The 27,726-nt window shown below is 47.3% G+C and overlaps 2 protein-coding genes across 2 annotated transcripts in view; one reads left to right on the top strand and one right to left on the bottom strand.

The window, feature by feature from the left end:
* The window catches only part of smurf2 (SMAD specific E3 ubiquitin protein ligase 2), a 70,331-nt gene extending 64,924 nt beyond the window's left edge, over positions 1-5,407 (top strand). The window contains exons 17-20 of the mRNA XM_015356190.2: positions 109-229; positions 452-653; positions 1,991-2,066; positions 2,346-5,407. Of these exons, the coding sequence (XP_015211676.1) occupies positions 109-229; positions 452-653; positions 1,991-2,066; positions 2,346-2,445 (499 nt within the window). The 3' untranslated portion in view covers positions 2,446-5,407. The remainder of the gene's footprint in view (positions 1-108; positions 230-451; positions 654-1,990; positions 2,067-2,345) is intronic.
* A 400-nt stretch (positions 5,408-5,807) lies between these two features.
* On the bottom strand, positions 5,808-25,988 carry LOC102684740 (centrosomal protein of 95 kDa). Its single transcript, XM_015356188.2, has 22 exons — positions 25,588-25,988; positions 23,581-23,709; positions 21,982-22,089; positions 21,506-21,619; positions 19,514-19,631; positions 18,366-18,484; positions 17,437-17,559; positions 16,862-17,091; positions 14,453-14,525; positions 13,764-13,849; positions 12,596-12,759; positions 12,079-12,223; positions 11,290-11,404; positions 10,743-10,921; positions 9,639-9,731; positions 9,149-9,290; positions 8,654-8,820; positions 8,256-8,330; positions 7,925-8,077; positions 6,993-7,139; positions 6,622-6,693; positions 5,808-6,322 (listed from the first exon to the last, which is right to left on the bottom strand). Exons 1-22 carry the CDS (start codon positions 25,607-25,609, stop codon positions 6,146-6,148), a joined length of 2,751 nt encoding a protein of 916 aa, XP_015211674.2. The 5' UTR covers positions 25,610-25,988; the 3' UTR covers positions 5,808-6,145.
* Positions 25,989-27,726: the final 1,738 nt, after the last annotated feature.

Genomic DNA, 27,726 nt, shown 5'->3' with positions numbered 1-27,726 from the left:
TTTTGTTCATTTATATCAATGTGAGGTCGCGTTCTGAACGCCGCAGCTGGTTGGAAGATGAGGTGTAAGCTCCTCCGCTGACCGCGGCGAACCTCCTGTCCTCCGCAGGCTGTATGTGAACTGGCGGTTTCTGCGCGGGATCGAGGCCCAGTTCCTCGCCCTGCAGAAGGGCTTCAACGAGGTGATCCCCCAGCACCTGCTCAAGTCCTTCGACGAGAAGGAGCTGGAGGTAAGGCGCGCGTCTGCCGCCGCCGTTCCAAAGGCGCCCGGGGGCGGGAGTCGTTCTTGCCGACTCCCGGGGGAACGCTCCCTGCCCGCCCCGGCGCAGGCGGCGCCACCTGCACTTCGCAGAAGATTTGCCCCCTCTTGACCTCGCCCAGCTCTCCAGGGCTTTGCCGTTCCGGTCTAGCTCTTTAACTCCTCGCTCTCCTCCGTTTCCCGCTCGCGCCAGCTCATCATCTGTGGCCTGGGCAAGATCGACATCGCCGACTGGAAGTCGAACACGCGGCTGAAGCACTGCACGCCAGACAGCAACGTGGTCAAGTGGTTCTGGAAGGCGGTGGAGAGCTACGACGAGGAGCGGCGGGCGCGGCTGCTGCAGTTCGTCACCGGCTCCTCCAGGGTGCCTCTGCAGGGCTTCAAGGCCCTACAAGGTAGCGGTCCGAGCGCGGGGCCGCTCCTGGCCCCCCGCCGCCGGGGCTGGGCTGAGCGCTGGGGCGGCGGGACAGCGGGAAGCTCCGCCAGGCGGAAGGCGCGGTCCTCTGCCGCAGCCTAGACGTCGCAGGGGAGTGGTGGCTTCTGTGACCCACTCGGCTACATGAGCGGGGTGGTCTCGCGCCGCTGATGGCTGGTGACCTGTGACCTGGACAGCGTTGAGAGCAGCAGGGGAAAGCATGAGCGCCAGCGTTCCTCGACTGTCTGCGCTTTCCGCTGGGAGAAACCGCTGGGTTTTAAGTCTGGAGCTAGCGAGAGCCGCGCGCATTCTGTGAACCTGTCCGTGCGTTTGTGGGTCGTATCCAGCTTGACTTCCCGCTGGGTCGCATTGATCCTGTCGTGCTGGCAGTGTGAGGGTGAGGGCCAGCAGCTGGCGACTCCACACACAGCTCTGTTCAGCACCCTCGCTCTGGAGCTCAGCTGAGCCTGTCTGAGCCGAGCCCCACCTCCCGCTGCAGGTGGTCTTTACCTCTCGCAGGCTGTTCGGGATCACGGTGAAGTCAGAGAGGATGGAAGGCTGGCGGGGATGGTACAGCCGGGCAGCACATGCGTGCAAATCATTTTTCAGAAAACATGGTTTTGTGTCCGAGGTCTGCTACAGAAAAGTGAAAATGGCATCTCCTTAAAACGTTAAAACAGCTGTTTTGCTTTGCATGTATCAATGGCACCTACAAAGCCTGCAACCATAGCACAGTTTCATAGCCAAGAAACTAAATCTTCACTCACGAGTTATCGAGCAGTAAAGTGATTTATACATTTAAGGAAACGTATTCCCTGGGGGCAGAAGAGGTTTGTCGTTTTAGGCGGATTCTTGATTTACTTTAATGTAATGAAATTGTTCCAAGTCTTTAGAAATGACGATTCTGTGGCGCCCGGAGGGTTGCACACCTCGTCAGGACAGGCAGACTGGGCGACGCATGGGCGCGTGCTGAAACCTGCTAGCTTGAGGCTCACGGATGAGTGGTCTCTGTAAGACCCGGTTGGCTGGAGAGCCGGGGGCTCCCCAGGAGGAGTCGGCCCGCGACCGTGATCCCCGCAGCTGCCGCACGCCCCGGACTGCGTCCGAGTGCCGAGAAGACCGACGCTCGTGACGGCGGCCTCCTTGCGGAGCTGTCCGGGGAGCGCGCGGGAGGAAGCGCCCGTCGGCTTCCAGCAGCAGCCGGCGCTGCTCTTCATCCTCTGCAGCCTCTTCCTCTTTCCTCTCCTCGGGGACCCCCGTCTTGTCTCAACCCCCCTCACTTTTATTTCTGCCCAACCCCCTCCCCCTCCCCTGTAGGCGCGGCTGGGCCCCGGCTCTTCACCATCCACCAGATCGACGCCAGCACCAACAACCTGCCCAAAGCCCACACCTGGTGAGTCCCGCCGCGGCCCGGCCGGAGCTCATCCGCGATGATCTTAAACCCTGCAAATCTAATTCAAGCTCCCCTTCCACTGAGTGTCCTTTTGTAGGGAAAATAGTTCATTTACTGATTGAGATATTCAGGTGAATTTGGTCCTCATCCCCTGAAAGGATAGTGAGCAGGTGAAAGGATAGTGAGCAGGTTTTTAATCCTTGTGTCAGGTGGGGGGGGGGGCAGGCCGTCAACCCAGGCCAGTGGGCTGATTTCAGGCGTTTTGTTCCCCCCTCTCAGCTTCAACCGCATCGACATTCCTCCGTACGAGACCTCGGAGAAGCTTTACGAGAAGCTGCTGACGGCCATCGAGGAGACGTGTGGCTTCGCCGTGGAGTGAGGGGGCCCCCCCCGCCCCGGGACGCCGCCTGTGACCCACCCGCCTGCGGCTGGGCGTGCTCAGCCCGCGCCCTCCCTCGTGGGCCCCCGAGCCCGGTGCCGCTCGCCCTCTGCACCACCCGGGAGGCACCTTGTGTGGCGGAGGAGTCGCGTGGCCTGGAAACGCCCCTTTCCGCCCAAAAAAGACGAGAAAAAAAAAACACAGTCCCCTGGCCTCGGCCACAGGACGCTCTTTCAGCTGCTAGAACTAAGACGTTAACTATCTGGAGCGTGCAGAATGCTGGCTGTTTTGTTTTTGTTTTTTGTTCGTGACCCTGACAGTTAAGACAGTGTTCTACATAGTATTTCCTCACTTACAGAAACAGACTACTACTGTTTATTTTAGTTAGCCATTTAGTTGGTTTTTTTTCCATTTTTTTTTGTTCCTCATGTTTTTCCTTCCACACAAACGCAAACACGGCACCAGGTTAAGAGGAGGGATCTGAGACAGGCAGGGAGCCTCACGGAGCCTCGTCGCCATGGAGATCTCTTCGTGTTCTTTGTCCTGTTGCTTGGAAACCCAGGACTGCATGTACATCGCTGTGCTGCACAGACTCTTGGGCATCTGTGAAGACTGGACCATTGGCCAGCATTCAGTTTCGGGCCCTGCCTGGAGATGGGTCCACACTGAAAGTTAGTGCTTCCGGCTGGAGAAGAGCCCCCTCTTACAGGGTCTCCGGTATCTTTTTCCATCATAAGCCATTCAGGGGCTAACAGGCTTTGCAGATAGACCTGGCTGAAAGCATTGGGTTATTTTTCAAAGACAGACATCTAAATATGTTTCTCTTGTAAACCAGTGTAAAAAAAAAAACAATCTGTCGGCTGCCTCTGTTAAATACGTTGAATCGTGTTATTTTTATATTGAAGGGAAATAAAAAAACTAACAAACTAAACATTATTCCAGGAAGATAAAAGCAAAGCATCCTAGTCATCCTAGAATGTCCTTATTAATTGTTAAAAGTATTGATGTTTAAATTATAGACTGTGTGTGAAACAAACCTAAGCTTGAATGAAGTTCATGGACTTGTGGGGGGAAAAAGGAAGTAGGGAGAGGGTTCCAAGAGGAAATCATGCTTAAAACAATGAAATATTTACCTTGAATAAAGTCCTAGTTCATCATTTGAAGTCGTATTTTTAAATTGGTCTATAAATTGAATTGCAATCTTAGGAGCAAATCTGGTGCCACTGGTGTTTTTGAAAATGTGAATGCTCTGCCTAAAGAAACTTGTATTTAAGGTAAAATTATTCCATGTTTTAAATACGAGCTCACCTTTTGAAAAAAAAAGCAGGAATCATCCTTGCAACTTTAGAGCACTTTAAGATGTGTGTGTAGGGGGGGGTGTGAGGAGATGGTTCTGTCATGGTTTAAAAATGAATACCCTAGTGTACTCCCCTGTATAATTTAAATATATACACTTGCAGAAGGAATTATTGCAATTCTGTATCTGGAACAAATACAGCGTTTGAGTAACTTCTGGTCAACTTCCCTCCTATGTTTATTGAACACTCCTTCATTGTAGCAAGTGCCAATTACAAGATTCTCACGCGTGAACTGCAGGCCAATGTTACAACCTCATGACAGTCACTAGTTTATTCACTGCAGGTCCATGAGCACTTTCTAGGATGAATGACTGTTTATTACACTTCTAAAGCATATAGTGCTGTTTCAGGTGCACAATGAAAATAGTTTGCACTGCAACTGTATAGGAATACACCTGTAACTTAGAGTTGTCTCAATTTATATTTTGTATATGCTGGCTCTTTGTACCCTTTAAAAAAGCTACATGTATCCCAGACCTCAGCTTGCTCTGTGTTTCTCAGGTGATGCCATCTTTAAAAAAAATGGCAAGCCACTGGGCAAAAAAAAGAAAGAAAAGGCCTCACTCACTGCCACCTTTCTTCCTCACCCTACCTGCTGAGAAACTGCCATTCACAAATCTAGGCTGTTAAACCGTGCCCCCCACCAGACTATCAGTCCTGTCCAAGTGATGGGCTTCCTCTGTTGTCTCCCTGCTGGCTATCCCACATTCCTCACCTTCACCACCAGCTTAATTTCCCCACTTTTGCTAAAACCTTTATAGCTGCCTGTCCATAGCAATCTAATTATGACCATGGACTGTTCTTAACTTGCATACACTCAAATGTATTTTTCACCTTTTTTTTTAAGTAACTGCAAAACAAATTGTTCAGCTGCTGGGTGAAGAACAATATCCCAGGATGGTGCTTTTGTATAGTACAGTTCATATTCAAGGATCACAGAACCTTTAATTTATCCTTAACTTAAAGGACAAACATTTTGCACAGTTGCAGACTTAAGTTGCTTAACTGAATGGGCAACTTTAATCTATTTACCAAATAGTTTATGGACTAATTTGACATCTATTTTTGCCACATGTCCAGTACATGCATACTGTTCCCCTGTTCCTTCCAGAGACTTTTTTTTTTGATACGTCAGCAAGTTGGTGCAGTCTCAAGGAAATGCGTGTCCATCCACGCGTCCGTTAACTCATCTATTGGAGGAGCCTGTGGGGATACAGCCTATTGCTTTGTTGCAGGCTCTGTTCTTCAACTTGCAAACTCTTCTCCTAACTGACCAGTGCAATGTGTTGTATGTAACAGTTTATCTTTTTTTTGTTTTAATAGAGTATTGTTTTGTGTAATTAGTTTAACTTACCTATTACTTTCCTCTAGCATTTAAGCCACAGTGTTTTTAGTTTTACCATTTCCATTCAGTTTGTATTTATTACAGTGTGTATAGCATTGATGCCTGCTGTACCTTTTCACCCCACCTGTTAACGCTTTAACAATAACACCTGTATGAAAACCAATATTAAAAAAAAAATCTTAACTTTCTTGTATCCATGCAGAAGATGAGCAATAAACTGTATGCTGTTTGCACCCTCACAGCATAATGTTTAATAGAACTGTATACCATGTCTTCATTGTCACAGAACAATTGTGGAATTTTAAAAAAAAAGCATTTTAAAATTGATTGGCCCCAATTGATTTTTGCCCCTTTCACACATGGCACTTAGAAACTTCAGTGGAGCATCCCCCCTAAGAAAAAAACAACTGGACTACAATTGTTTTCCTTAAGAGTACTTCAGTAAAATACTCATGTCAAACTTAATTTACTGTCTCAATGCTGGATTCAAATTGATGTTTTCCAAGATCAGCTTGAGCACTTAAATAAAAGCAATAAACAGTTTCAATACAGACAGATGGCACTTGGCATAGTTCAATATATCAATAGGCTATTGTGGTTTTCCTCTAAAGATTTGTCCAATATCTCCACCTAGTGGCAAACAAAGCTTGCAAAGATACTTCAGCAAAAAAAAACAGATTAAAAGTTTTATAAATAATTTAAACCTGAAATTTAACCTCTGTACAGTAATTTACAATTAAGACATTAGAAAAGGAATAGCCAGCAGGTCATAAAAAAAAAACAAAGGATTAAGGATTTTATAAAATCTACATCAATCTTGCAAGAGAAGGCCTGTTAGTGTCATCTTGTACCGACTTCACAGTTTCATATTTGTACCTTTACCAGTTAAAAAAAAAAGACTAGTGCACAAAATGTAATAAAAAGTTAACCTTAAATAATTTAGATCGAAAGTGTCCTGTGGGCAGCAGCGAGGAAGAATTAAAACTGTAAAAGCAGTTCATAACAGATGGGACGTGCTGTACTGGAATGAAGCCATCTGTACTCTGTGTCGTAACCTTTCGATTTCCAGGTTGCGGAAGGAATCGTCGTCGTCATTGTGAATGATGAGCTGCTGCAGCTCCCTGATCTCACGCTCCATCTTGGAGCGCAGCTCTTTCTTCATTTTCTGGAGAGCCTGCAGAAGAGATGAGGAGGGGTATATGTGTGAACTGGCTGCTGCAGGAGTTTGCTGCTTAGAGCTGGTCGCACCATCACTGCCTCTTAGAGGAGCCTTTCCTTCCCCTCTGTGGCTTAGCTTTAGCTTAACCCATCCCGATTCGAAGCATAAAACTTTGTGATTGCCATCGCTTTTCAAAATAAGAATGCAAAACAAAACCATTCCTTAATGTACAGCTCCTTAAAAGGAGCCCCTGAGTTCAGGCATATCTAGAGCTCCTTTGCACTGATCCTTAAGATGCACAAGGGTGTACGTACCTTCTCCTGTGCTTTCTTCCTCACTTGAATCTCCTGTCTTTCTTGTGCAAGAGTTTCTGCCAACAGCGAAAACTGGGGGGGAAAAAAAAGCATTCTGCATCACTTTCCTTAAAACGGACCCTTTTTCCCTGCACAATCCAGCCTAATGCCGAGTAACAACTCATCACAGGAGCACACAGAGAACTTTGGAGGCTTTTAGAATCTCTGATAAATCTAAAGTATTTCCTCCCTCATTCAAATGCCTTTTGGCCCAGGTGCCGCAGTGGCCTGTCCCATGACGGAGTATCCCAGCATGCCTGCTCTTCTCTTCTCTTGCCGGCTGCTGTAGGTGCTGCTGGGACGAGGTGCAGGAATGCAGGCTGGTGCAGTACCTGGTCCCGGTAGTAATTCTCCATGGAGTCCAGCTCATCCCTGTGACGCCGCTGGTGCTCCTGGCGCTGGGCCTTGGCGTAGGAGCGCAGCTCCTGCAGTCGCTCCTTCTGGATGCCCAGGCCCTCCTCGAACAGCTGCCTGAACATCTGCAGAGAACAGGGGAGCGCCGTCAGTGCCGCAGGAGGCCCGGCTCAAGGCGCCGAGCCAACGCCAGTGCCGCGTCTCGCAGGTAACCGACCTCTCTGATGACAACGGCACCAAATAGATGAATGCCGAACTGTTACATTAATCGCGAATACAATTTCAATTTTAAGAAACCATTTTTTTTAATTCAATTTAGAAACGTCTCGGAGGGAACAAACCCAGCCCGCCCTTCTAACAGCGTCACACGGTCTTATCATCTGTTCCACCACCCAGTCATTTAGCTGGAGCATCCACTCACGGCAGCGTTAACACAGTGCCCGAGCTTATCCCAACCCTGCACAAAGTCTCCCACACGGTCGCCAATACTCTAACTTTATGCAATAAATGAGAAAACTGCTAAATGAACTGCTGAACCACTGACCCGTGACTAATTCAGAAAGTTACCTGGAGAAAACTTTGGTTCGGTTGGAATCATTATTTTCTACAGAGAGATTACACTCTGCACGTGCCTAAAAACCACAGGAGTCGATCTAATTCCACAGGGCTTCACTGGCTTATCAGAGGTCACTGCACAAGGCCGAGTGCTGCGCTGATGCTAGTCAGTCCTCTGAAAAAATGGTTTTTGGGTGAGGACTGCCCGAGTCTTCCGGACAGAGGATTTTAGCACTGTTAATACCCCGGCTGTTTGGATACACAGGGAGAACTCGGGAATTTCATTGAAAACGGCTCTCACTGCACTCATGCGAGGTAGAGGAGAGCAAGAAGAGATCTGCGAGCAGCAGCCCACCTTCTCCTCGCGGGTCCTGGCCCTCATCATGCGGGCCTTCAGCTGGACGTGGTAGTCATCGTAGTACTTCCTGGCCCGGGCGATCTGCTGCCGCTGTTCTTTCATCTGGTTCTGGGCCGATTTCTGCTGCCGGATCCGGTCTTTAAAATCCCTCTGGTAAACGGAGAGATTGGCACGTTGGAGTTCAGGCCCCCGCGGTCACAGCAGTGTTCTACACTCCCTGCCAGAGCAAGCTGCGCTTTGCATTTTGGGGAAGGACCGAGCGGCAGCGACACCGTTGCGTGCCTCAGGCGTGGGGCCGGAGTCCCGGGGGGGGCGGCACGGGACTCACCAGGCGCTGGTTGTGCTCCTGCTCCTTGCGGATGATCTCCACCAAAAGGTCGTGCTTCCTCTGAGCGTCCTCGACCTGCGGCAGGGCAGAGGGACACGGTCAGACAGCGTGCAGAAAGAGAACGGAAGCGAAAAGCAGGGAAAGTGGCAAATGGGTACAGAGTCAAAAGCAGAACGAGCAGAGAGGCCAGCTGCTGAGGGCACTGCTATCTGTGCACCAGCAGGGGAAAAAGGGCATGAGCCGGGAGTGAGGCTCTCAAAACATGCTGAAACAAACCCCCAACACACGAAACAAATCTGATCCAAATCAGATTGTCCAAATAATATTCCAACTTCTAACTTTAAAAAATGCGTCTTCTACAATAACTTTATACGGCGTTCAACCCTCAGGCGTCCTACCTGGCTGGTCAGTTTGGCTCGGCTGCGGTCGCCAGAAGAGGCGCTACCCAGGCGTCCCACCTGCCGGAGCTGCTGGTTCCACATCCTCTTGAGAGTGTGGGGGGACAGCTGCAGGTGGGGGAACTCCTCCAGCAGCAGGGGCAGCAGGTCGTTCTCTTTAACCTTCACTGGGGAAATCAGACACTCAGACGGTCAGAGAGATTAAGGGCACACAGGCGAGTGGGAAAAGTGAGCAATGGAATCCACTTCTACAAATTCATGACAGTTTAAACGATAACAAAGATTTGAATTCTTAAAGATAAATTTTGCAGCTCTAAGAGAATTGTTTCTCTGACATTTTTACATATGAGAACCGTGAAGTGTCAAATCCTTCAGCATACTACTTTTAAGAGCTAGCTTGAAGACATTACATTTTTTTTTTTACATTAGAGGGTTATATTATAGTCATATCAAATAACAGATGGTAAAACTAGAGCCAGGTGAAAAGTTTCTTACTGGGTGGGGCTTTTCTGGGAGGGACGCTCCCCCGGGGCGCTGTGGGCTTCGCCGCCCGAGGGGTGGTCCTGGAGGAATAGACACGGGCTGGTTTCGGGGTGCGGGGAGCCTCCTTCTGGAGGATCTGTTCATACTCTCTCAGCTGGCGGACAAACAACAACGTTCAGGAAACCATCTCGGCAGCCAGGCAGGTTCAGCTTGATTAAGAAAGACCTTTTGCGTTACAAAAAACGACTTCAGAGAATCCATTCTAGAAAGAGTCTGAAGCCTTCTGCCTCGGATTAACGAAAACATTTATAAAGGAAATGCTCAATCTCTGCCGCCTGTATTTCAGCAGTCTGTTCCGAACAGCACGCGATTAGAACATCAGAGCTGGCATCAGTACAGCAGACTCCTGCTGTTGCCCTGTCTAATAAAGACACCGTCCTGACACAAGCTTCTCTAGCCAGCTGGAGCTTTTCTGGAAATGTGGAGAACTTGCCATACTTACAGCTTCCTTCGCCTTTCCTCTTTCCTGGGTAATTTGAATCCGCTCCCGCTCCTCGTACCTCCTTAACTCATCCTCATAGGCTTTCCCTACAATCTAGACAAAAACACACGCCCAACGTCAACACCTGCTCTGCAGGTTCACACACAGTTACAGCTCAGGCACACGGCTAAGCTTCAGGTGTGGAGTAACCACATTGTGGGACTTCAGGCCCTCCGAGAACAATGAATGGGGCAGCCAAGTGCGGTCTGTATATCAGTGTCCCAGAACGAGTACTATCTGCAGGTCCAAGGCGAATTCTGAATGTTAATGCATAAAGTTCAATTAACTGAAGGTTCTAGGTTCCTTGAAAAAGAGTCTTGATCAAACAAACATTGTTTTTCACAAATCCGCACATCTGACTAAAATACTGATCCGGTATAATGGTTTGAGTGACAGAAAATAATTCACTGCCGGCGTTGCATACGCTGGGCAGGAAGCAGAAGTGATATGGGGCTCCTCTGTGATAAGGAGGAGGTGGGGAGAGACTCTGCAGCTCCTCGCTGGCTGTGCGCTCAGTGTGAGCGGCGCTGGGACTGGCGGCGCTGGAGACAGCGAGACTGCTAGCTTCAGCACTTTCAGCAAAAGTGGTTTGACGATTTTTTTTTTTTTAAGACTTAAGGGCTTACTAAATAGGAAGTCACTAAATTGCACTAAGTGAAGTGATGGGGACAACTGCATCACCCAATATCCCAGTTTGAGTTAGTGATGACTCATGTTAATAAAACGTCCCTATTCTCATTCTCACCCTGACAAGCCCCAAGCCCCCACCCATCCAGATTCCAGCCCTAGCTCTCATCTTCAGCCTAGTGAGGAGGCATGCGACAGCAGTAGTTCAAGTAAGTATCTGCGTCAGCATGCGTAGGCTGCAAAGGAACAGGTAAAGGTTTATGCCATGCTGAAAAGAGAAGAAAAACACGTTTCGGTTGTGGAGCCTAAAGATAAGGCTCTTATCTTCTCCTTTCGGCCTGCAATAAGCCTGTACTTGTTCCTTTGCGGTATACGACAGCTCTGGGGAGACCTGATGGACAGAAGTCCAGCAGGGCCAGAGCCGGTGAGGTGTCTCACCAGGCCGCTCTGCCTGTGTGTCTCCAGCTCGGCGTGGGCATGGCGCCGCGCCCTGGCCAGGTGGTGCTGGGCCTCTCTGTGCAGCGCGTCCTCGAACTGTGCCTGCAGGGGGCGCCGCGCCGGAGGGGGCGAGGGGGACAGGGAGCGCGTGCGGGAGGACTTCTTCAGCTGAGGCTCGTCTGCAGACGGACACGGCGTGAACAGAGAAAAGCCACGTCAGAGCCTTGCTATCAACACTAACTTACACTGTTCCATTGTTGAAAAAGCCACAGCACACTGGCCCTCATTCATTTCGGTCTAAAATCTCTAAAAGGCAGGGAAGATCAGGTATGATGATCTTAAACCTGTCTGGCAAGTCGACGAATCACGTCTCATCTTACACAAAATGCATTTCCAAAGGTATTAAAAATGGCCAGGAATAGTATATTTCCCAATTTTTTTCAAATTATGAAGAGTTAAAACAAGTGCTTCATAGCAACAGTTGAACTGAAATGAAAACAGACAGGGGGTGTGAAAGAATCGGGATTTTTCTCACACTCATGCCTACCGGTCTGCTTTTTTGTCCTGCGACACTCCATGACACTGTCGCTGTGATGAGACAGCTTGTCCTCCTCTTTCGTCTCTCCGGCCTCCGTGGTTTCTCCAAGTGCCTGCTTCAGCATCTGCAAAGACCAGATCTCAGGCCGGAGGAAGTACAGGCCTCACGAAGAGGAACTGCACTGTTCCTGGGAGTTGAACGACTCTTTTCAACACTTAATGCCCGTTTCTAACTTTGCAGCGTCCATCTGTTTTCTAACTGTTTCTTCCAATTAGGCTCCAGCTCCCCTGTGACCCTATCAGGGTAAACAACAAGCACAAGGCAGGACACACCCTGGACAGGATGCCAGTCCATCACAGGGCAGATCACACACACTCACCCCAGGGCCAGTTTTTCCAGAAGCCAATTAACCTCCCAGTATGTTTTTTGACTGTGGGAGGAAACTGGAATTGAACCCAGGTTACCAGCACTGCAAGGCTACACTAACCACTGAACCACCATGCAGCCCACATAGGCCCCAGATTTTTAATTAACCAGAATGCTTATGAACCAGAATCAACAAAAACAATATCACTCTTTTAAACAAGAATCTTATGTGAAAACAAGTGACGCATGATCTCGCTCCAATAAAGAACATCACTAAGGATCTCAAAGCAGCTCAAAACAGCTGCGCTTCAGTAAAGGCATCATCTCCAGGGAGGAATGCTGCAGGTGTTCAATTATGTACCGAACACCACAGAGGACGGCTGCTTTTTCCTGGAGATCCCGGCCAAGGTAAAAACACAGATGAGGGCTCACCAGGTCGAGTTCCTCCAGGCGACGGGACAGTTTCTCGGACATCTCCTGCAGCTCCATCTCCGCCTGCCTGTTCTTCCTCCTGCGCCAAGATAGGGGCTCCTCCCCGACACCCCCACTCGGCTCCCCGTCAAGCACAGAACTCTCACTGAGAGCAAACACAAGGCAGCCATCAGACTGCTGATCCACAGGTAAGAAGAGGCATTTGCCTCTGTAATGCTCAGGCTCCTGTTGAGGATGCTTGACGGTTTGGCATCATGCTAATTAACCTCATTAGCATTAATCATTAATGCAGTGATATTGCTTCCCGTTTAAATTGTGCTCTGCTCCAGTGCTGGAGGCAGTGCTTGCCTGTAGTCAGCAAACAGCACAGTACAGCACTCTGTACATTTGGAAAGCCAAGCAGTTTGCAAATTTGCTATCTGCAGACCCCGTGCCGACTCCCGAGAGGAAATGACATGCAAAGTATACATTTAAATATGTCGGACTCGGAGCTCTGATGTGCGCAGCGAGCTGTCACCTGTCTCTCAGCCCTCCGCGGCCCTGCAGCTGGGAGTCCTCCTCGCTCCCCTCCTCCTCTTCCTCACCCCAGCGCTGGGTCTCCCCCAGGCTGCTCTGCAGGGTCAGCAGCCGGATGTCAGGCTGCGTGCGGAAGGCCACCTTCTTGGGACCAACAGAAAGGGCCTGGAAAGAGCAGCAAGATAATCGAGATTTGAGTTTTCAAGGTATAAACAGTACACGAAGTAAACAAAATGGTGAGAACTGGGGGTTCTAAAATTAGGGTATCTCAGGAAAAGAACTGATCTCACCCATTTACAGCCCCTTCATGCCGTAAAGGGGTCACAGTGTTATACCTGTTAGGAGGCAGTTGCCAGCCTGTCTCGGGCAGGGAGATGTCATGACAGATAAGGCCATAGAAAAGCTCAAATCTATTTCTGGTTTGCTGTGAATAATACAGAGTTTTAGTTTTATTGAGATACTACATAGAAGATATGCCAGTACAACACAGCACAAAAGTTAACATGGAATAATGAAATACGGATACTAATATATCGATAGATTCATTAATATATAAAAACGGCTTTAAAAAAAGAACACTATTGGTATACTTCGTATATACTTGAAACGGGGGTAAGTTATATTATGCACAGTACAATGAACTTAGACTGTAGTATATAAACAATAGCAATTGACTTATAAGGTTTACAGGTTTTAAGGTCACAGGTACAGGTACAGTCCAGGCTCTGGGGTACAAGAAAGCACGAGTGCACAGAAGGTACAGCTTATACCTCGTGTACACCAGGAGCAGCTGGGACAGTGAAAGCAGTTTCCAGAGTGTTCATTTAAACCACTGCCTTGTGCTCCATCACTGCTGTGCAAAGCTTTGACTGACCAAACACGCTGGGAACCTGAATTCTTGTCTAAGTTTAAAAGGTGCTACAGTGATGTGCAGGGAGGACACAGCTGAGCTCTTTCTGGTCTCTAGGAATCAGAATTTATAAATGAAAAAGAAATCGTCCTGATGCGCTTAATAGCGCTTTACAGGTACTGGGGATTCCACTCCACCACCACTGTGTAGCCCCCACCTGGATGAAGTGTTATAAAACCGAGGTGTTGCCCTCCGTTTATGATAACTCAAGACTATTCTTACCCTTCCACCAAAAAGCACCCCAGGACCCCAATCCTACCTCTGTCTGGTCTCTCTCCACTGCCAGGCTTGCTTTCTTCTGACTGGCACACCTAGAGCCACTGGATACAGATCTCTCACTGTCACCTGAAGACCCCCACACAGTCACAGACAGACACACAGAAACAAAGGGGTAAACTGGAAACGCACAGCCACTAAAGGGTTAAACCCCAGACTTCTGGCTCAAAACCGGAACTCCTCATTGTACGAAACCCAGCCAGATCACAGGGCTTGCAAATTAGGGAAGCAGACTGTGAGAGTTTTAAACTCACCCCCAAGCGAAAATGAAAGGGAATGCTACTCATGCACTGTGTGCCAGTGAACAAAAAAAATCTGAAGTAACAATGCCTGTCTGGTCCAAATTATAGATTCATTAGTACTGTTCATCACCACAGAAATTTCAATGCTCCCATCAAAAAAATGATAATTTCAAAACATATGCAAAAATAGCTTTACCCATCATAAGAAACTTGCCAAGTGCAACAAAATATACATGCAATTAAAAGCACAATTAAAAAAGCACCTGAATTTATCACATGACTTTACATTTGTGAACCGCAAAATACACCCAGTATACATCAGCTTCTTGCTTTTCTTGCGTGCAGGACTGCACAACAGTATGACGCATCACAATACAGATCCTACTGTATTACTGCTGTCCTTCTGTAACACCCTGTACAACACTCTCACCTGGAGATGGCTGAGAGAAATGATGGCCATTAGGTGCCAAGGTGTCAGAGAGTGGCCTGGAGCTGTCGCTGATCTGTGGGCGAGAGGAAGATTGTGATGTTGAAACCAGAATGTGATCTCCTGCCTGAGGAACACTGAGTACCAGGCAGATTGTTATTGCTTTCACAGGTCGCGAGACTTAAGCTCGTTGCATTTGAATTTGTTAAGAGGAGCCCAGCAGTCAGGGAGTCAAAGAGGAGGCTATTGTTATACAGCAGGGCCTCCAGGGGGGCTTCTCAGGAGTCAGACTCATTCACTGTGAATAACCAGCCACCATCAGCACAGACCTCGTCACCTCATCCTTCCCTCTCAAACTCTGTGTGCTCAGGCAGCTCAGTAAATCGACATGAAGCACATCTGAATTGGGATGAACTGAACTGTCCAGCAGGTCAGATCCTAGGACAGCTGGGGAAACCTGTGGCTTTCTAAAAACCCCCAGCGCAATGTAGGAAAAGGGAACTTGCAGAATGAAATGCCATCATGTTCCAGCTCAATGAAATGTTTATGGAGATGAACTCCTCCCTTACAGCTCACTTCCCTGTTGTTGTGAATGAGCTACAGCGCTCTGGAGGCACACCCTGAAACTACTTCTCAGTGGAAAACACATCAGCCTCTAAAATCGGCTTGAGGGCGTTTCCTTTCAGACAGATGCGTGCCAACTACAGCACAGCGTGCCACAGTGCTGGCAAAGTTACAGATTACACGTCTCTAAAGCATTTATTTTCCGCCGAGCAGGATCCCTTTGTTCAGAATTACTCAGATACCACAGATGACTATCGTATTTGGCACTGGGACTCCGCTTACATCCAACACATGAGGCTGTGGAAGTGATCTTCCAACAAAACCTTAATGTTAAAATATACAGACAGATCAGAGGCATATTATTTTAAAAAGAAAATTCCCCATTTAAAATGCCGTACAGGACAGGGGGCTGGTGTTGAGTTTTATGTGGAAGATATTCAGTGAGAAACAGCCTAGTAAGTGACAATGGCCAAGGTAAGAGTTTGCCAAGTGTTAAAACAACAGCATGTTCTAAGGTGACCGAGTCTCCACCACTGAAGTGTCAGTTTACAGAAATGACATCATACAGGAAAGAGGAATTCAACACGCCCTTTTTTTGCTCTGTGCTGATTGGCTGCTGAAGCCCTTGTGTTATTCCTACACAACCTATATACTGTACTGTATGAACAGCATGAGAATGGGTTTTCTGTCCTGCGGAAGAATTTGGATCTTTGAAAACCCAGTTATCATCTTTTCTTCAGAAATCACAGCCGCAGAGTCACATGAGAGGTTGTAAACATAATAAACAACATAACAATATCTCACATTGAATGCAGCATAAAATTGCTGTACTCTTAATAATAATATCCAGATGTCAATTTAACTTTACCCTCCCCTCTCCACGCAACAGTTTTGGGCAAACAGAAGTTAAAAAATGTAATCCCACTCCAGTGTCTAAGAAGGGTTAGTCATGCAGATGAGCAGGGTTGTTCCAATTTGAAATAACCTGTGAATTATTTACCTGACCCACAGTTGAACCCCAAAGCAAGTTTAAAGGGGACCTGCAGTCCCAACTTCTCAGACACGATATTCAATCTTGGTAACAAAATAAATTCGTTGACACTACAGAAAAATGTTACGATTTCTCTGTGAAAGTACCGTACGGTCGCCATTGTTGTCACAAACCCCTGGTCTACCCACACGTGAGAGCTCCCCCGAATTGCGACGTGAAGCGGCCCTTCCTGCTCACTAGTCACTGTGATGTACTGTGATGTACGAGCGGATAAGTAGATAAGTACAGGTTGTGCAGCAGACATTTCGCCACAGAGATGTTCCAAAGTGATCTGCATGCACAGTGAACAAGTAGTATTTTTCTGCAAAATCGTCTCAAAACCAAGAGCGATATTTCTACTGGATTACAAGAGAGGTATACACAAGCCTGCTTGTTTACAACGTATTAGGGCCCCTTCACCTCCCCGGATGTTTGGTTGCCTTGTTCGGAATTGCCGACAATAGACAATAATGGTGATATGGCCCCCCGCCTCCTATTCTGCGAGGCAAGTCGGAGGTTTTACAAGTTACTGTGAACGTTTTACTTTCATCGCGGTTTGAAACGCACTCATCGGTGCCGACCCTTCCTGACCCCGAAATATAAAAATAGTGCTGCAGCCCCCCTTGAGAGGCGCTCATGTAAATAACAGGAACGGCTGGTATCCAGCCCCAGTGTCCATGCAACACTAATGCCACCAACTCCCGCATAGGTCAGATCTTCCCAGGGGTGGCTTCTGGGATTCCACAGCGCTCCCGTATCTTTATCGTAACGTGTCCTGCGCCGGCCCTGCTCCCGGACCACTCGGCGTGGCTCCTTACGCTTGGCATGGCCACAGCCTCCTCCCCCTCCTGTAGCCGAGCTGGTGCACCTGCAGGCGCCTGGCCGCCGCCGCCGCCGCCGCAGGGGGGCGCGTCAGTCTGAGCGGGCTGGCAGGGGGGCCGCAGAGGAACGGCGGCTCGGATGGGCTCTCGCAGCTGAGCGCCGCTGCCGTTCCACAGGCCCGAGGACACGGGACGCACCGGCAGGGCCGTGGTGTCCACCGCAACGTCTGTGGAACAAATAAACCTACAGTGGCAATAATGCAGACCAAAAATCCAGACTTCTCGACTCAGGACTGCCCTTAGTTTTCCAGATCTGTTTTCCAGAAACATCTTTTTATAACATTACATAGCGCTGCGTCTTCGGCATGCAAGTGGGCTTTATCTGTGTCCAGTTTTACCAGCTGCAAATTCCCTCAAATCAGCAGACACACTTGCTAAAGATGATGATTAATTCTGTATGAACATAGCCCAGGAAACCGAACCGCATTTCAATTTTTTGCCGCTTCGCGCTTTGCCTTTGCCGCCCGTCATGTCCAGGACAGGACGCTGCTGTTTGAAGGGCAGCTGCTCACCAGGCTCTCCGCTGCTCGGTGCCAGGGCTGCAGGCTTGGCGCCGGAAGACCCCGCCACACGGATCTCACCAGCCAGTTCTGGACCAGCCGTTCTGTCTGACTGGCGGCCACCACTCCTCCCAGCTGAAGAGCGAGAGCACATGGACCCTTTGTTAAGCATGTGTCCCGGAGAAGAGCTCAGTTTTTCAGGCCTATTCTAACCCAGCGGAAAAGGGCACAAAGCAAGGAAGGAGGTTAAGCAGAGGTCGACAGAATTCGGGGAATACCAGTGGAGAAATCCTAACTGAACGCCGTGCTGTCTTGTCTGCAATAACGCAGACGAACAACATCATGGCATTCAGCCAGCGGCACGCAGTACAGAGACAAACCAATAGTCTGTGCGATAACTCAACCCTGAGCAAACAACGTTTTTCTTATTCTCGGAGGATGCGTTGGCTCAACAAACAAAAAACAGGGCTAGACAGGAGCCGAGGCCTTGCACATTTTAATCTCTGTCAAATTCCTGGAGAGAGGAGATGAAGTACAAACACAGACAAAGCTAAATAACTGGAGGCTAAGAGGACAGAGAATGTGACTGAGAAGGCACAATTATCTAAAGACTTCTTATTAAAACAGCAGCTTTAAAAGAAAACAAGTCACAATCAAAGCAGGAAATTATTTTAAGTAAAGCATGAAATAGATTAACTGAAACGTCCCCAACCAGGCAGAAATCACATGACTTGGACATGTTCTATAGCTCCTGGTTTAGCACCATTAGGATTAATTATGCTGTGTGTTCTGTGGACTTTTTACACAGCAGCCAATTAAAGGGTGTTCTGCCTAATGTGCAATCCCGCCTTATATCCTATTCTTCCAGATAGGCTGCTTCTCTGGCCAAGGACAGATGGAATGGTTCATTGACATTTAGAAAATGCCTTCATCCATCTCACCCTCGTTTTTGGCAGCGAAGGTACGGGCTGAGTCCCCAAGACGGATCAGCTCTGCTGTGGATTCAGAGCCTTCTGCGTCCCAGGATGCAGCTGAATATGGAGAAGACCGGACCGTAGATCTGCTGACAAAAGTTACTATCAAAACCAAAGCAAACAAGACAGACGATTATAGACCTTAGGCCACCGCCCAGATTTTCAAAGCAGTAAAACCCATTAAGCACATGAATTTCATGAGCTTCCAAACACTGGCATATCCAGATACGAAGAGTTTAATTTTCATTTAATTCCTCCTTGTGCAATTCATTTTTTAAAGAATCGTATTGAGAAAGGGAATTGTGATGTGGTCTCAGTAGTAAAAAGAAGATGGAGTCCAATGCGATCGCTAGAAGTTATTACAGAAATGTCATGTGTAATCTCTGAGGAATCAGGAATTATAGCAACAGAAGAACAGGTCGTGCAGAAATTAGACACCACCTGTGTTCATCAAAAAAAATGCAGTACAACCACCTTGTACTGCTGATTAATTCCGCGTCTTTCGTCATCACTGCCCGTAAGAACATGTTTACTTTCCATGAAAGAGAACAAATGCAGTGACGCCCATCGGCGTGTTTAGAAGGAGGAGCGGGATAAATTAAAAGGGCCTTTTCCGGCCTGCCAAAAAAAAAAATCATATTCCAACGCACAAGCAAACTGGAATCTGACCGCGGCTTGCAGCCAGCCTCGCTGTTGCTCTGCCTGCACTTGACTTCTACACCTGCTGCCACTGTTAGGGCACCACGGCGCGCACCCAGCCCCCCAGCTCATTAGCAAGAGCCGTTAGCAGTCATTACGCAGCGTATCAGATGTCAAAAGGAGGGGGAGAAAGGACGTGCTCCCACGGCAATTACAGGATGTCATTAACAAAAAACAACACACTGAGCCACAGTTACCAGCCAGCTGTGTGCAGTCTGATTGGCTGTGGAGTCAGGGCAGGGGGGGTTCTGGGAGTTGTCTTCCTTGGGGACTTTGTTCCCGGTACAGCCAGTTCAAGCCACTGGACTACTGAGTAATGGAGCCAAATGGGAATGACGAGCCCAATGGGCAGCTTCTCCAGGGCTCCCTGTGGGACAGCGGGACTGTACGGGGGAAGGGAGGCACTGCGTCCTCACCCTCTGGAAGACAGGGATCTGTCCTCTGCCAGGGTCCCCTCGTCCCGGACGCCCGTCTGCTCCCGCGCAGCCCCCTCAGGGGGACGGGGGGCTTCGCCGGACATGTGGCCTGGCCATTCTGTTCCAGGAGAGAGAGAAAGGAGAGGAGAGTGTTAAAGGGGACCTGCAGTCCCAATTGCTCAGACCGGTTATTAGGTCTGGGTAAGAGAATCAATTTGTTGACGGTATAGAAAATGTTTACATATTTCAAATTAAGCACAAAATCGTGAACTCTGACACATCACTGACACATACTACGTGTTGTTGCGAACTTGCATTTGAGCTCCCACGAACTGCAACGTGAAGCGACCCTTCCTGCTCACTAGTCACCGTAATGAGATCTGCGAGCAAATGAGTAGTGCACTTGTGCAGCAGGCAAATGTTCACCACACAAGTGCTCCAACATGATCCGCATGCAGAGTTAACAAGTAAATTCCATTTATCTACAAACCATCTCAAAGTCGAGAGCAATATTTTTATTGGATTTAAAGAGATGTATTCACAAGCCTGCTTCCGTACAATGTAATAGGACTGCTTGACCTCACCGGATGTCTTGATGCCTTGTTCTGCGTCGCAGAACACAGTGCTGCGCACACATGGAAATTTAGTCTATTTTGTGATGTAAACATTTTACGGTTATTACACTCATCAATGCTGATTCTTTCCCACCGTGAAATGTAAAAATAGCGCTGCAGTTCTGCTTTAATCCACCTATACGAGGCCCTCCCCCACCTTGGTCCCTGTGACTCCATGGGTTTCTGCGTTTCGTACTTAGTTGCACTTTCGCATGTGTTGTGTAAACATGCAACATTTAAATTTCCTAAACGGATTTTCAGCTCCTTAAACATTGTACACGGAGTCTGAAGACTTGTAATCTCCAAGCATTTCAGAAGTGAAAATGATTTAATTGTTCTTAATGTTCAGTAACATGTAAGGCAGACAGTTACGTGGAATCACAAGGTCTAAAGCAGATGTCACCGAGTCATAGAGAGAGCCTATTTCAGAATGTGCAATACTACAATGTCGAGCATGTAAATTAGGAAGTTACAAAATACATCATTAGCAACAAAGAGTGAAAGTCTCAAAGCACACGGTGTCTTAAGTTAAGCATGAAATGTATCTATTGCACTTTTCAAGAAAAATAAAACTGTAATAATCAATAAAATGAGTTACACATCTGTTCTTTTACTACGAGAAACTAAAAGCAAAAGCGTTCGATCACATGGGTTTCAAAGTCTAATTGCACTTGGTAATGAAAGTATATAGCTGTAGTCTGCCACACAGAGCAAGACTGGAGCACAGTCAAGTGCCGCCTTGTTCTGCGTATCGGTTTCACAACACGGACAATCCCAGCTTTTACAGAGTCGGCTTTTTACAGCGTCGCAGTTCACTTCTCGTAAAGATCCCACGGCTCAGACAAACTGCACCACGCAGGTATGGTTGATACTTCACACCTCACACAGGGTCTTAACTGGCCGCACACTGACACATCAGACTGGAAATGAGAATGCATTCTTATTCATATTAAATAAGACACTTAATAAGCACACCCACCAGATAATTTATAACAGGAAACGGTGGTGGAAGAACTAAACAACTGCCTTAGACAGACAGACAGACAGACAGGACAACACCACAGGCTGAGAGCTGGTGATGTTTTGCTCAGTAAACCTCTAACACTTTACTGTTAATCCCAGGAACAGCACGCTGAAGCCCATTACATCCAGCTCATGTGTGCTGATGAGCTAATGCAAACAGGGTCCTGCGCTCTTTCACAGAGCGAGCGAGCCTGGGAGATGAGCACACATGACAGCTCAGCAGTCCTGCCAGGCGGCAGAGCGCACAGCTCCCCTTCCACTCGGACAGGGCCTGCTGCCTCTGGCCCTGGAGACAAGGGCAATATTCTGCGTAGAGAGAGAAAAAGAGAGAAAAAAAAGAGAGAAAAAAACTCACCACCATTCTGGGACTCGTCATCGCTGATTTGTTCTGTGAGATACTCAAGTAGCCCATCAAAAATTTCCAGCAGATTCCTGATAGATTCCTTGTCTCCTCTGACAATATTTTCTCCTACAAACAAAAGGAGAACCAGACGTCTTCAGACTAACAGTGGAACGGTGAGGTGAGAGGCAGTGTGCATTCTCTCATTAAATATCAGACAAGCCTTTCCTGCTGCATCAGATAAACAGGCCTTTTCCCAAAATATTCCTCATAGAAAAACGATAGAGACCTTAAACCATCTGAAAAATCACACAGCAGGATGCTTTCCTGTTGACAGATAAACTGTCACTTGAAAGAAAAAAAACATCCATCTACATCTGCTAATTCCCAGGAAGCATTTACTTCTGCAGCTGATCTGCTACGCATCCTTAAAGACCGAGATCTGGGATTAGGTTGTGGTCAGAACAGGCCCCTGGGGCACTCTCTCTCACCTGTGATGTGTGAAAGGCTAATCTGCAGATAATCCAGTGCCAGGGAGTCTATCACCGACTGCACGTTGTGTATGTCATCTTCTTGACTTGAGGGAACAGCAATGTAGTCTGCGGGCAAAGATTTCAAAACATAATCAGCTGCACTTTGCCCATTCCTTAACAGTAATGGGTGTAAATTACTTGGCAAAACACACTGGAAACAGTGAACGGCCATGCTTTAATAATAGGGAGGATCACAGCCATTTTCTTTCATTTTACAGCTAGTTGAAATTCCTATAATTCCTTTCTTCGAGACAGACCAACCTGTTGTGTCATGTCTTCCTTTTTGTTTTGCATCTAAATGCACCAGGTTTCCTTACCTTACAGCAGAAATTCCTCTATACCCCTGCACAGCACAGTGATAGGGAAGAATGGCTTTGCTGGGGCAGGAGTAAATGCATGGCCCTGGTTTAGGACGTCAAAGCACAAAGCCTGTTTCTGTTCAGCTCCCCTCTACGCATCATACACCATTCTGGAAAATGAGGCATGGCTAATTCGGCCATTGCTGAAAGCAATTTGTTTTTCAGCAAAGGAAGCTAATTAGTTAATTGGATTGGCTTAGGATTCCATTGGTTTGGGAGGATTTGGAAACAAGTGGATACAGAATTGTACAAATATCCTGGCAAGCAATGGGTGGAAGGCAGGATACACCCTGGATGGGACGTCCATCACAGGACAGACACTCACACCAGGGTCAAATTTACCAGAAGCCAATTAACCTGCCAGTATGTCTGGACTGGGTGAGAAAACCCACATGAAGATGAGGAGAACATACAAACAGATAGCACCCCAGTCCCTGGTCAGCATGTTAAGAAAAAAAATGTTGAACAGTTACAGATGAAGAAGAATCCAAGAAAATGGTCAGTGTCTCAGAGGGGGCTGAGAGAAGGATTACTTCCCACAGAACACAAACTCACCTGAATTACCTTATTTTATGAATTTTCTAAGGTTTCAATATTTAGAAATACAGCACATCACAATCAATGTACAGTGGGAAAATGAGCTCATCACCACCATCGGACACCGACAGATTTCAACTTTAAGCGTTGCCTTGAGAAAACAAATAAGATTCTGTCACCTACCTTACTGGGAGCTTAAAAGAAAACAACAAGCCTCAGATCCTACTCTCATTAACCAGTCAAACATTGTCTGCCCAGTATCAACACCATCAAAACAAATAGCACACTTTTTGTTACCAAGTTCTTCGTCGGGAGTCGGTTCTAAATTTATCTTTCACTGACACAGAAGCATGTGATGCTGTCGATTGTCCTGAGGGCAAGACTCTCTGTTATTTGTATAAATGGATAGCCTGACAATAATAAGATCTTTTCATGTAAAAAAGCATGTTTAGCAAGCAGTAGGTTTATTTTTAGAAGCGTCCAGTTTAACTTTGTCTTCGTTATCTACCATCCTGCATGACCCATTCACAGGCCAGCACACCTAGGGGGGTGGATCTTTATTTAAACCGACCTTCTGGGTAGAGGGGTGCCTTGTGATTTTTGCCACATTCGCTGTGTTCCATTTACAACAACCAAAAATACGAACAAGTTTAATTCTTACCTGGGACCTTTTCTCCCAGAATAGCTTCATAAAGCGAGACAAAGACACTGGCGTCGCATCCTGTCAGCTTCTTCAGTCTCAGGTTAATATGACACTTGCTGAGGAGATCATTTGCTACTTCCACCCAATCTGTAAGAGATTTTGCGCACGGTAAGTTATCGGTGCATGTGCCCGGCGCACAGAATTGTGCCAAGTGTTGCGTTTTCACCGATCCCGACCGCGGGGGCTCGCTCATCTCTACACCCGGTCCGGGTGCGACAAGGTCAGACCCTGCTGGAAACACCAGATTACAATCAATGCCCGTTCTCCAGTTCCAGCTCGACGGCTGTGCTTCAAGGCGAGCAGGGTTCCCAGTGCCGAGCCGCTGCACCGCGAGTAATGAGATCAAAACTGCGCTGTGCAGCAGCTGCTGACCAGAAGGAGGGTGGGACTCCACTGTAAAGGGATTTCCATCTTTCTTTTGAAGGCAAGAAGAATCGTAACACTTCAGAGTTATAAAAAAAAAACATGTTTAGATCCCTCAAGGTGTCCTTTGGAGGGGTTGGCGTGATAAATATATGACGCAATATTATTGTTTTCATTTAAGGCAACCGGTAAAAGTAGTTCAGTTCAGTTTATTGCCATATGCACAAGGGAATGCTTATTTGCGTGTATGCTCCAATACAAGGACATTAAGGAAACAAAAAAAAACCATAAACACAGAACAGCAGCAGCAGCAACAAGTTAAACAACATACAATTAAAAAAAAACATCTGTGTGAGCCAGTGGTAGGGGTAGAGTTCAGTGATCAGACAGCTTGTGGGAAGAAACAAGCTGCCGGGTTACTAGTAGTAGTAATACTAGTAGATGGCAAACAGCGCGGCACCAAAACCATCTCGACTGGCGGATTGATTAATGGTCAAGAAACTGACAGTGGCGTCCTAGCTACTGGTAGCTCGGTTTGCCATCGCTACAGACACACAAGCTGCGCTCCAGGGTCTGGAAAAATAAATTTACCATCCCAAACAAAACTGTGCAGGACCCCGGAAAGGGGGCTGTGGCACAAATCAAATGTAGAAAAAGCGTTTTGGCGAGAAAGGGGTGAACACAAGCCGGTCTATAAGCGTCACTAAATCTTTGTTGCTCATCGGCCAAGTTAGTAACTGTTGCCGCTGCAACAGCAGGGACCGGCGCCAACAGTAAAAACCGCCGCTATTATCCCGCAGTTAAAACACGATTCCCACTTCAAAAACTCCTTATACGTGCCGAAGGGTCAACGCTTTGTGTACAGGGACTCTTACTGTTGTACAGCCCCGAGTACTGTCAGCTACTAACCGTTAATTAATTTACAGCGCACTGTACTCTTCTCCCGAAGCGAAACAGTGCCACTGGCAGCCGACGATACAGTACGCCTGCACTATGAAGAGCAAACATCTATAAAAGAAAGGGAACGGCTTCTAGCAGCGAAGTGATTAAAAAAATAAATAAAATCAATAAAACTACACAGCAAAAACAGAACCACAACCACAACATACCCCCTGTTCTGTTGGGCTTCTTGTTTTTGCGATCTACCTGATCTATCAAAACACTCCGTGCTGATTTGTAATTTCATTCAACCCAAAGCGGGCACCCAGAAAAGTAGCCGAACAAAAGGTGACATTTTCTCGAAAGGCCCTTGTCCCATTCAACCCTGGGTATAGAGGGATATTTATCTTATCCAAACGGCGCTTTAAATTATTAAGCAGATGCAGCAGCTGTATTGAATACAGCCGCAGCAGCAGCAGACCAGGACAGAAGACAGATAAAAATCTTTGTGCTAGCCCGTCCCTCGTCGTGATATAACCTGTCCGCGATCTGACAGCCTTTACAACCACATCTTTGAAGCACAGACGGAACACGGAACAGCTGGGCAAGACCGGTGAAGATAAACGATTTCGTCTGGGGTTTTATTTAAAAAGAAACGCAGGACAGGGTCTCAAGAGCGCCCTGTGGGTTAATCTGACAGAGGAGGGGTTCCTTTCCACTGACCTTTTTCCTCTTGCGTTCCCATGAATGGTATGTTCCCAAAGCAAATCGTTATGTGTCCAAAACCAACAAAAACGAGAAGTGCAGATGAGGTGGTGGATCTGAAGATAACGCACAGCTCTGTAGCTCAGCTTCACGGTCTGAACCAGCCTCGGACATTTAAAACACGGGAGTCTTCCCATTGGCTGCCGAGAACAGCGCCCCGATCCCGGATATGACGTAAAGCCAACGGAAAACCAAGAAGGCGTCAAGAGCATTTTTTCATTTTTTTTCCATTTAAGTGTCCTCTTCTCGCGATCTTGTTTGTAAAAATGCCGATTTTTTTTTCAGTTTATTTCACACTGCGCATTTCTTGTTTTCGCCCGTTAAAGGTGACGCCCCCATGACGTTTGGGTTGACGTCATTTCCCGGCAAAGGAAGGCACAGCCGGTTGCTGTGCTGTGCTGTGCTGTGCTGTCCTGCTGGCGATGCCTCCGAGCTTAGAAATAGACCCTTTCACTAAAACAAACTGTTTTTTTTATATAGGTGCGGTTACAGATTCCGTCCCGTTGGTGTACTTTTTGTAAAAACGGGATGGTTGATTCCAAGTGCTGCTACCAAAATGAATTTTACGTGGCAAAACACGTAAAATAAAAAGTCCAGGAAATGACCCAACTGCACACTTCCTTGGAGACGGATTAGACAGGGCTGTTATTTACAGAGACTCACTGGACACGCTGGTGACGGAGGCTGGGTCTTACCCTGTAAATACATCGCGCAAATTGCGATTCAGACTCTCGGTGTGGTCGTGTACTTGGACTAGGCGATAGACTATTGAGAACCGGAGACTGTTTTTGTATTTCAATAAAGGAAACGGTGGTGGGTTGTATTGCCCGTGCCCGGGACAGGTGCTGTTTAACAAAATGCCTTGTTTGAGATACGACTAGGGGGAGGACACAAGTGGAAATTATTGCAACACCTGTACCTTTTCTGAAACAGATATTGAAAGAACATTTTCTTCTCCCGTCACGGTTCGACAACCTCCTGGCACTTGGTATGTTCTTGGCCAAAATAATAGCAGTATTCGTGGACTTTTGAGGAGTTCAGGTGGGTAGCTGCGTCAGCCTGCGCAGGCTGCAAAGGAACAAGTAACAGGTTTATTCCCTGCTGAACAGAGAAGAAAGAAAACACAACGTTTCGGCCGTGGAGCCTTCTTCAGGTGTGAAAAAGTATCCACGGCCGAAACGTTGAGTTTTCTTTCTTCTCTGTTCAGCAGGGAATAAACATGTTACTTGTAACTTTTAAGGATATTGTTCTTGGTGTTCCAAATCCAAATCCAAGGAAGTTCGTATAATGGTAAACGTCATTCTGATGTTAGCAAAATATTACGTGTAGAATTAAAAAAAAACTACAATGTGCTTTAACTCACCTAAGCTATACTCAAATTCACAAAAAATATTTTAAAAATAACCTTGACGAGTTGGTCTACAAAAATCTTCTGGCATATAAATTTAATGTAACCCCTAACACCACTGAACCTCGGTACTGTGGAGAATTTGTTTTTTGTTTCACTCACCTGATGTTACCGTTGTTCTATCATGTTGTGACATTTGTATGTAATAATAATAATTGCTTACACGTATATAGCGCTTTTCTTTACAGGTAATGGGGATCCCCTCCACCCCCACCTGGATGATGCTCCAGTCTGCTCCCCACACACCAGCTCTCAGTGGGGAGGAGAGCAGAGTGATGAAGCCAGTTCAGAGAGGGGGGTTATTAGGAGGCCATGACTGGTAAAGATCAGGGGGAAATTTGGCCAGGACGCTGGGGTAACACCCCTACTCCTTAAGAGAAACACCCTGGGATTTTTAATGATCACAGAGAGTCAGGACCTCGGTTTTACGTCTCATCTGAAGGACGGCGCCTGTTTACAGTACAGTGTCCCCGTCACTATACTGGGGCATTAGGACCCACATGGACTGCAGGGTGAGCGCCCCCTGCTGGCCCCACTAACACCTCTTCCTGTTTATGTATATACCCCTGGTTGTTGTATTTCCTTCCCCTTTTTGCATTTGAAAAATAATAAAAACCTTTTAAAAAAGTGTAAATTTCCTGGGCGGGGTGGGGTGTGTGGGTGGTTAGAAACGCCAACATTTGGCGCTG

The sequence above is a fragment of the Lepisosteus oculatus genome, chromosome 9, assembly GCF_040954835.1.
Source record: "Lepisosteus oculatus isolate fLepOcu1 chromosome 9, fLepOcu1.hap2, whole genome shotgun sequence".
In the NCBI taxonomy this organism is placed as follows: Eukaryota; Metazoa; Chordata; class Actinopteri; order Semionotiformes; family Lepisosteidae; genus Lepisosteus; species Lepisosteus oculatus.
Note: the sequence above shows the minus strand (reverse complement) of the source record. Positions and strands in the feature narration are given on the sequence as shown.

Excerpts from the sequence above, each read along its gene's own strand:
- LOC102684740 (XM_015356188.2), bottom strand. The coding sequence starts at position 25,609 with ATGGGAACGCAAGAGGAAAAAG. Across the intron at positions 22,090-23,580 it reads TCTGGGAGAAAAGGTCCCAG|ACTACATTGCTGTTCCCTCA; the intron begins GTAAGAATTAAA and ends CTTTGCCCGCAG. Across the intron at positions 13,850-14,452 it reads TTTCTCTCAGCCATCTCCAG|GTGACAGTGAGAGATCTGTA; the intron begins GTGAGAGTGTTG and ends GGGGGTCTTCAG.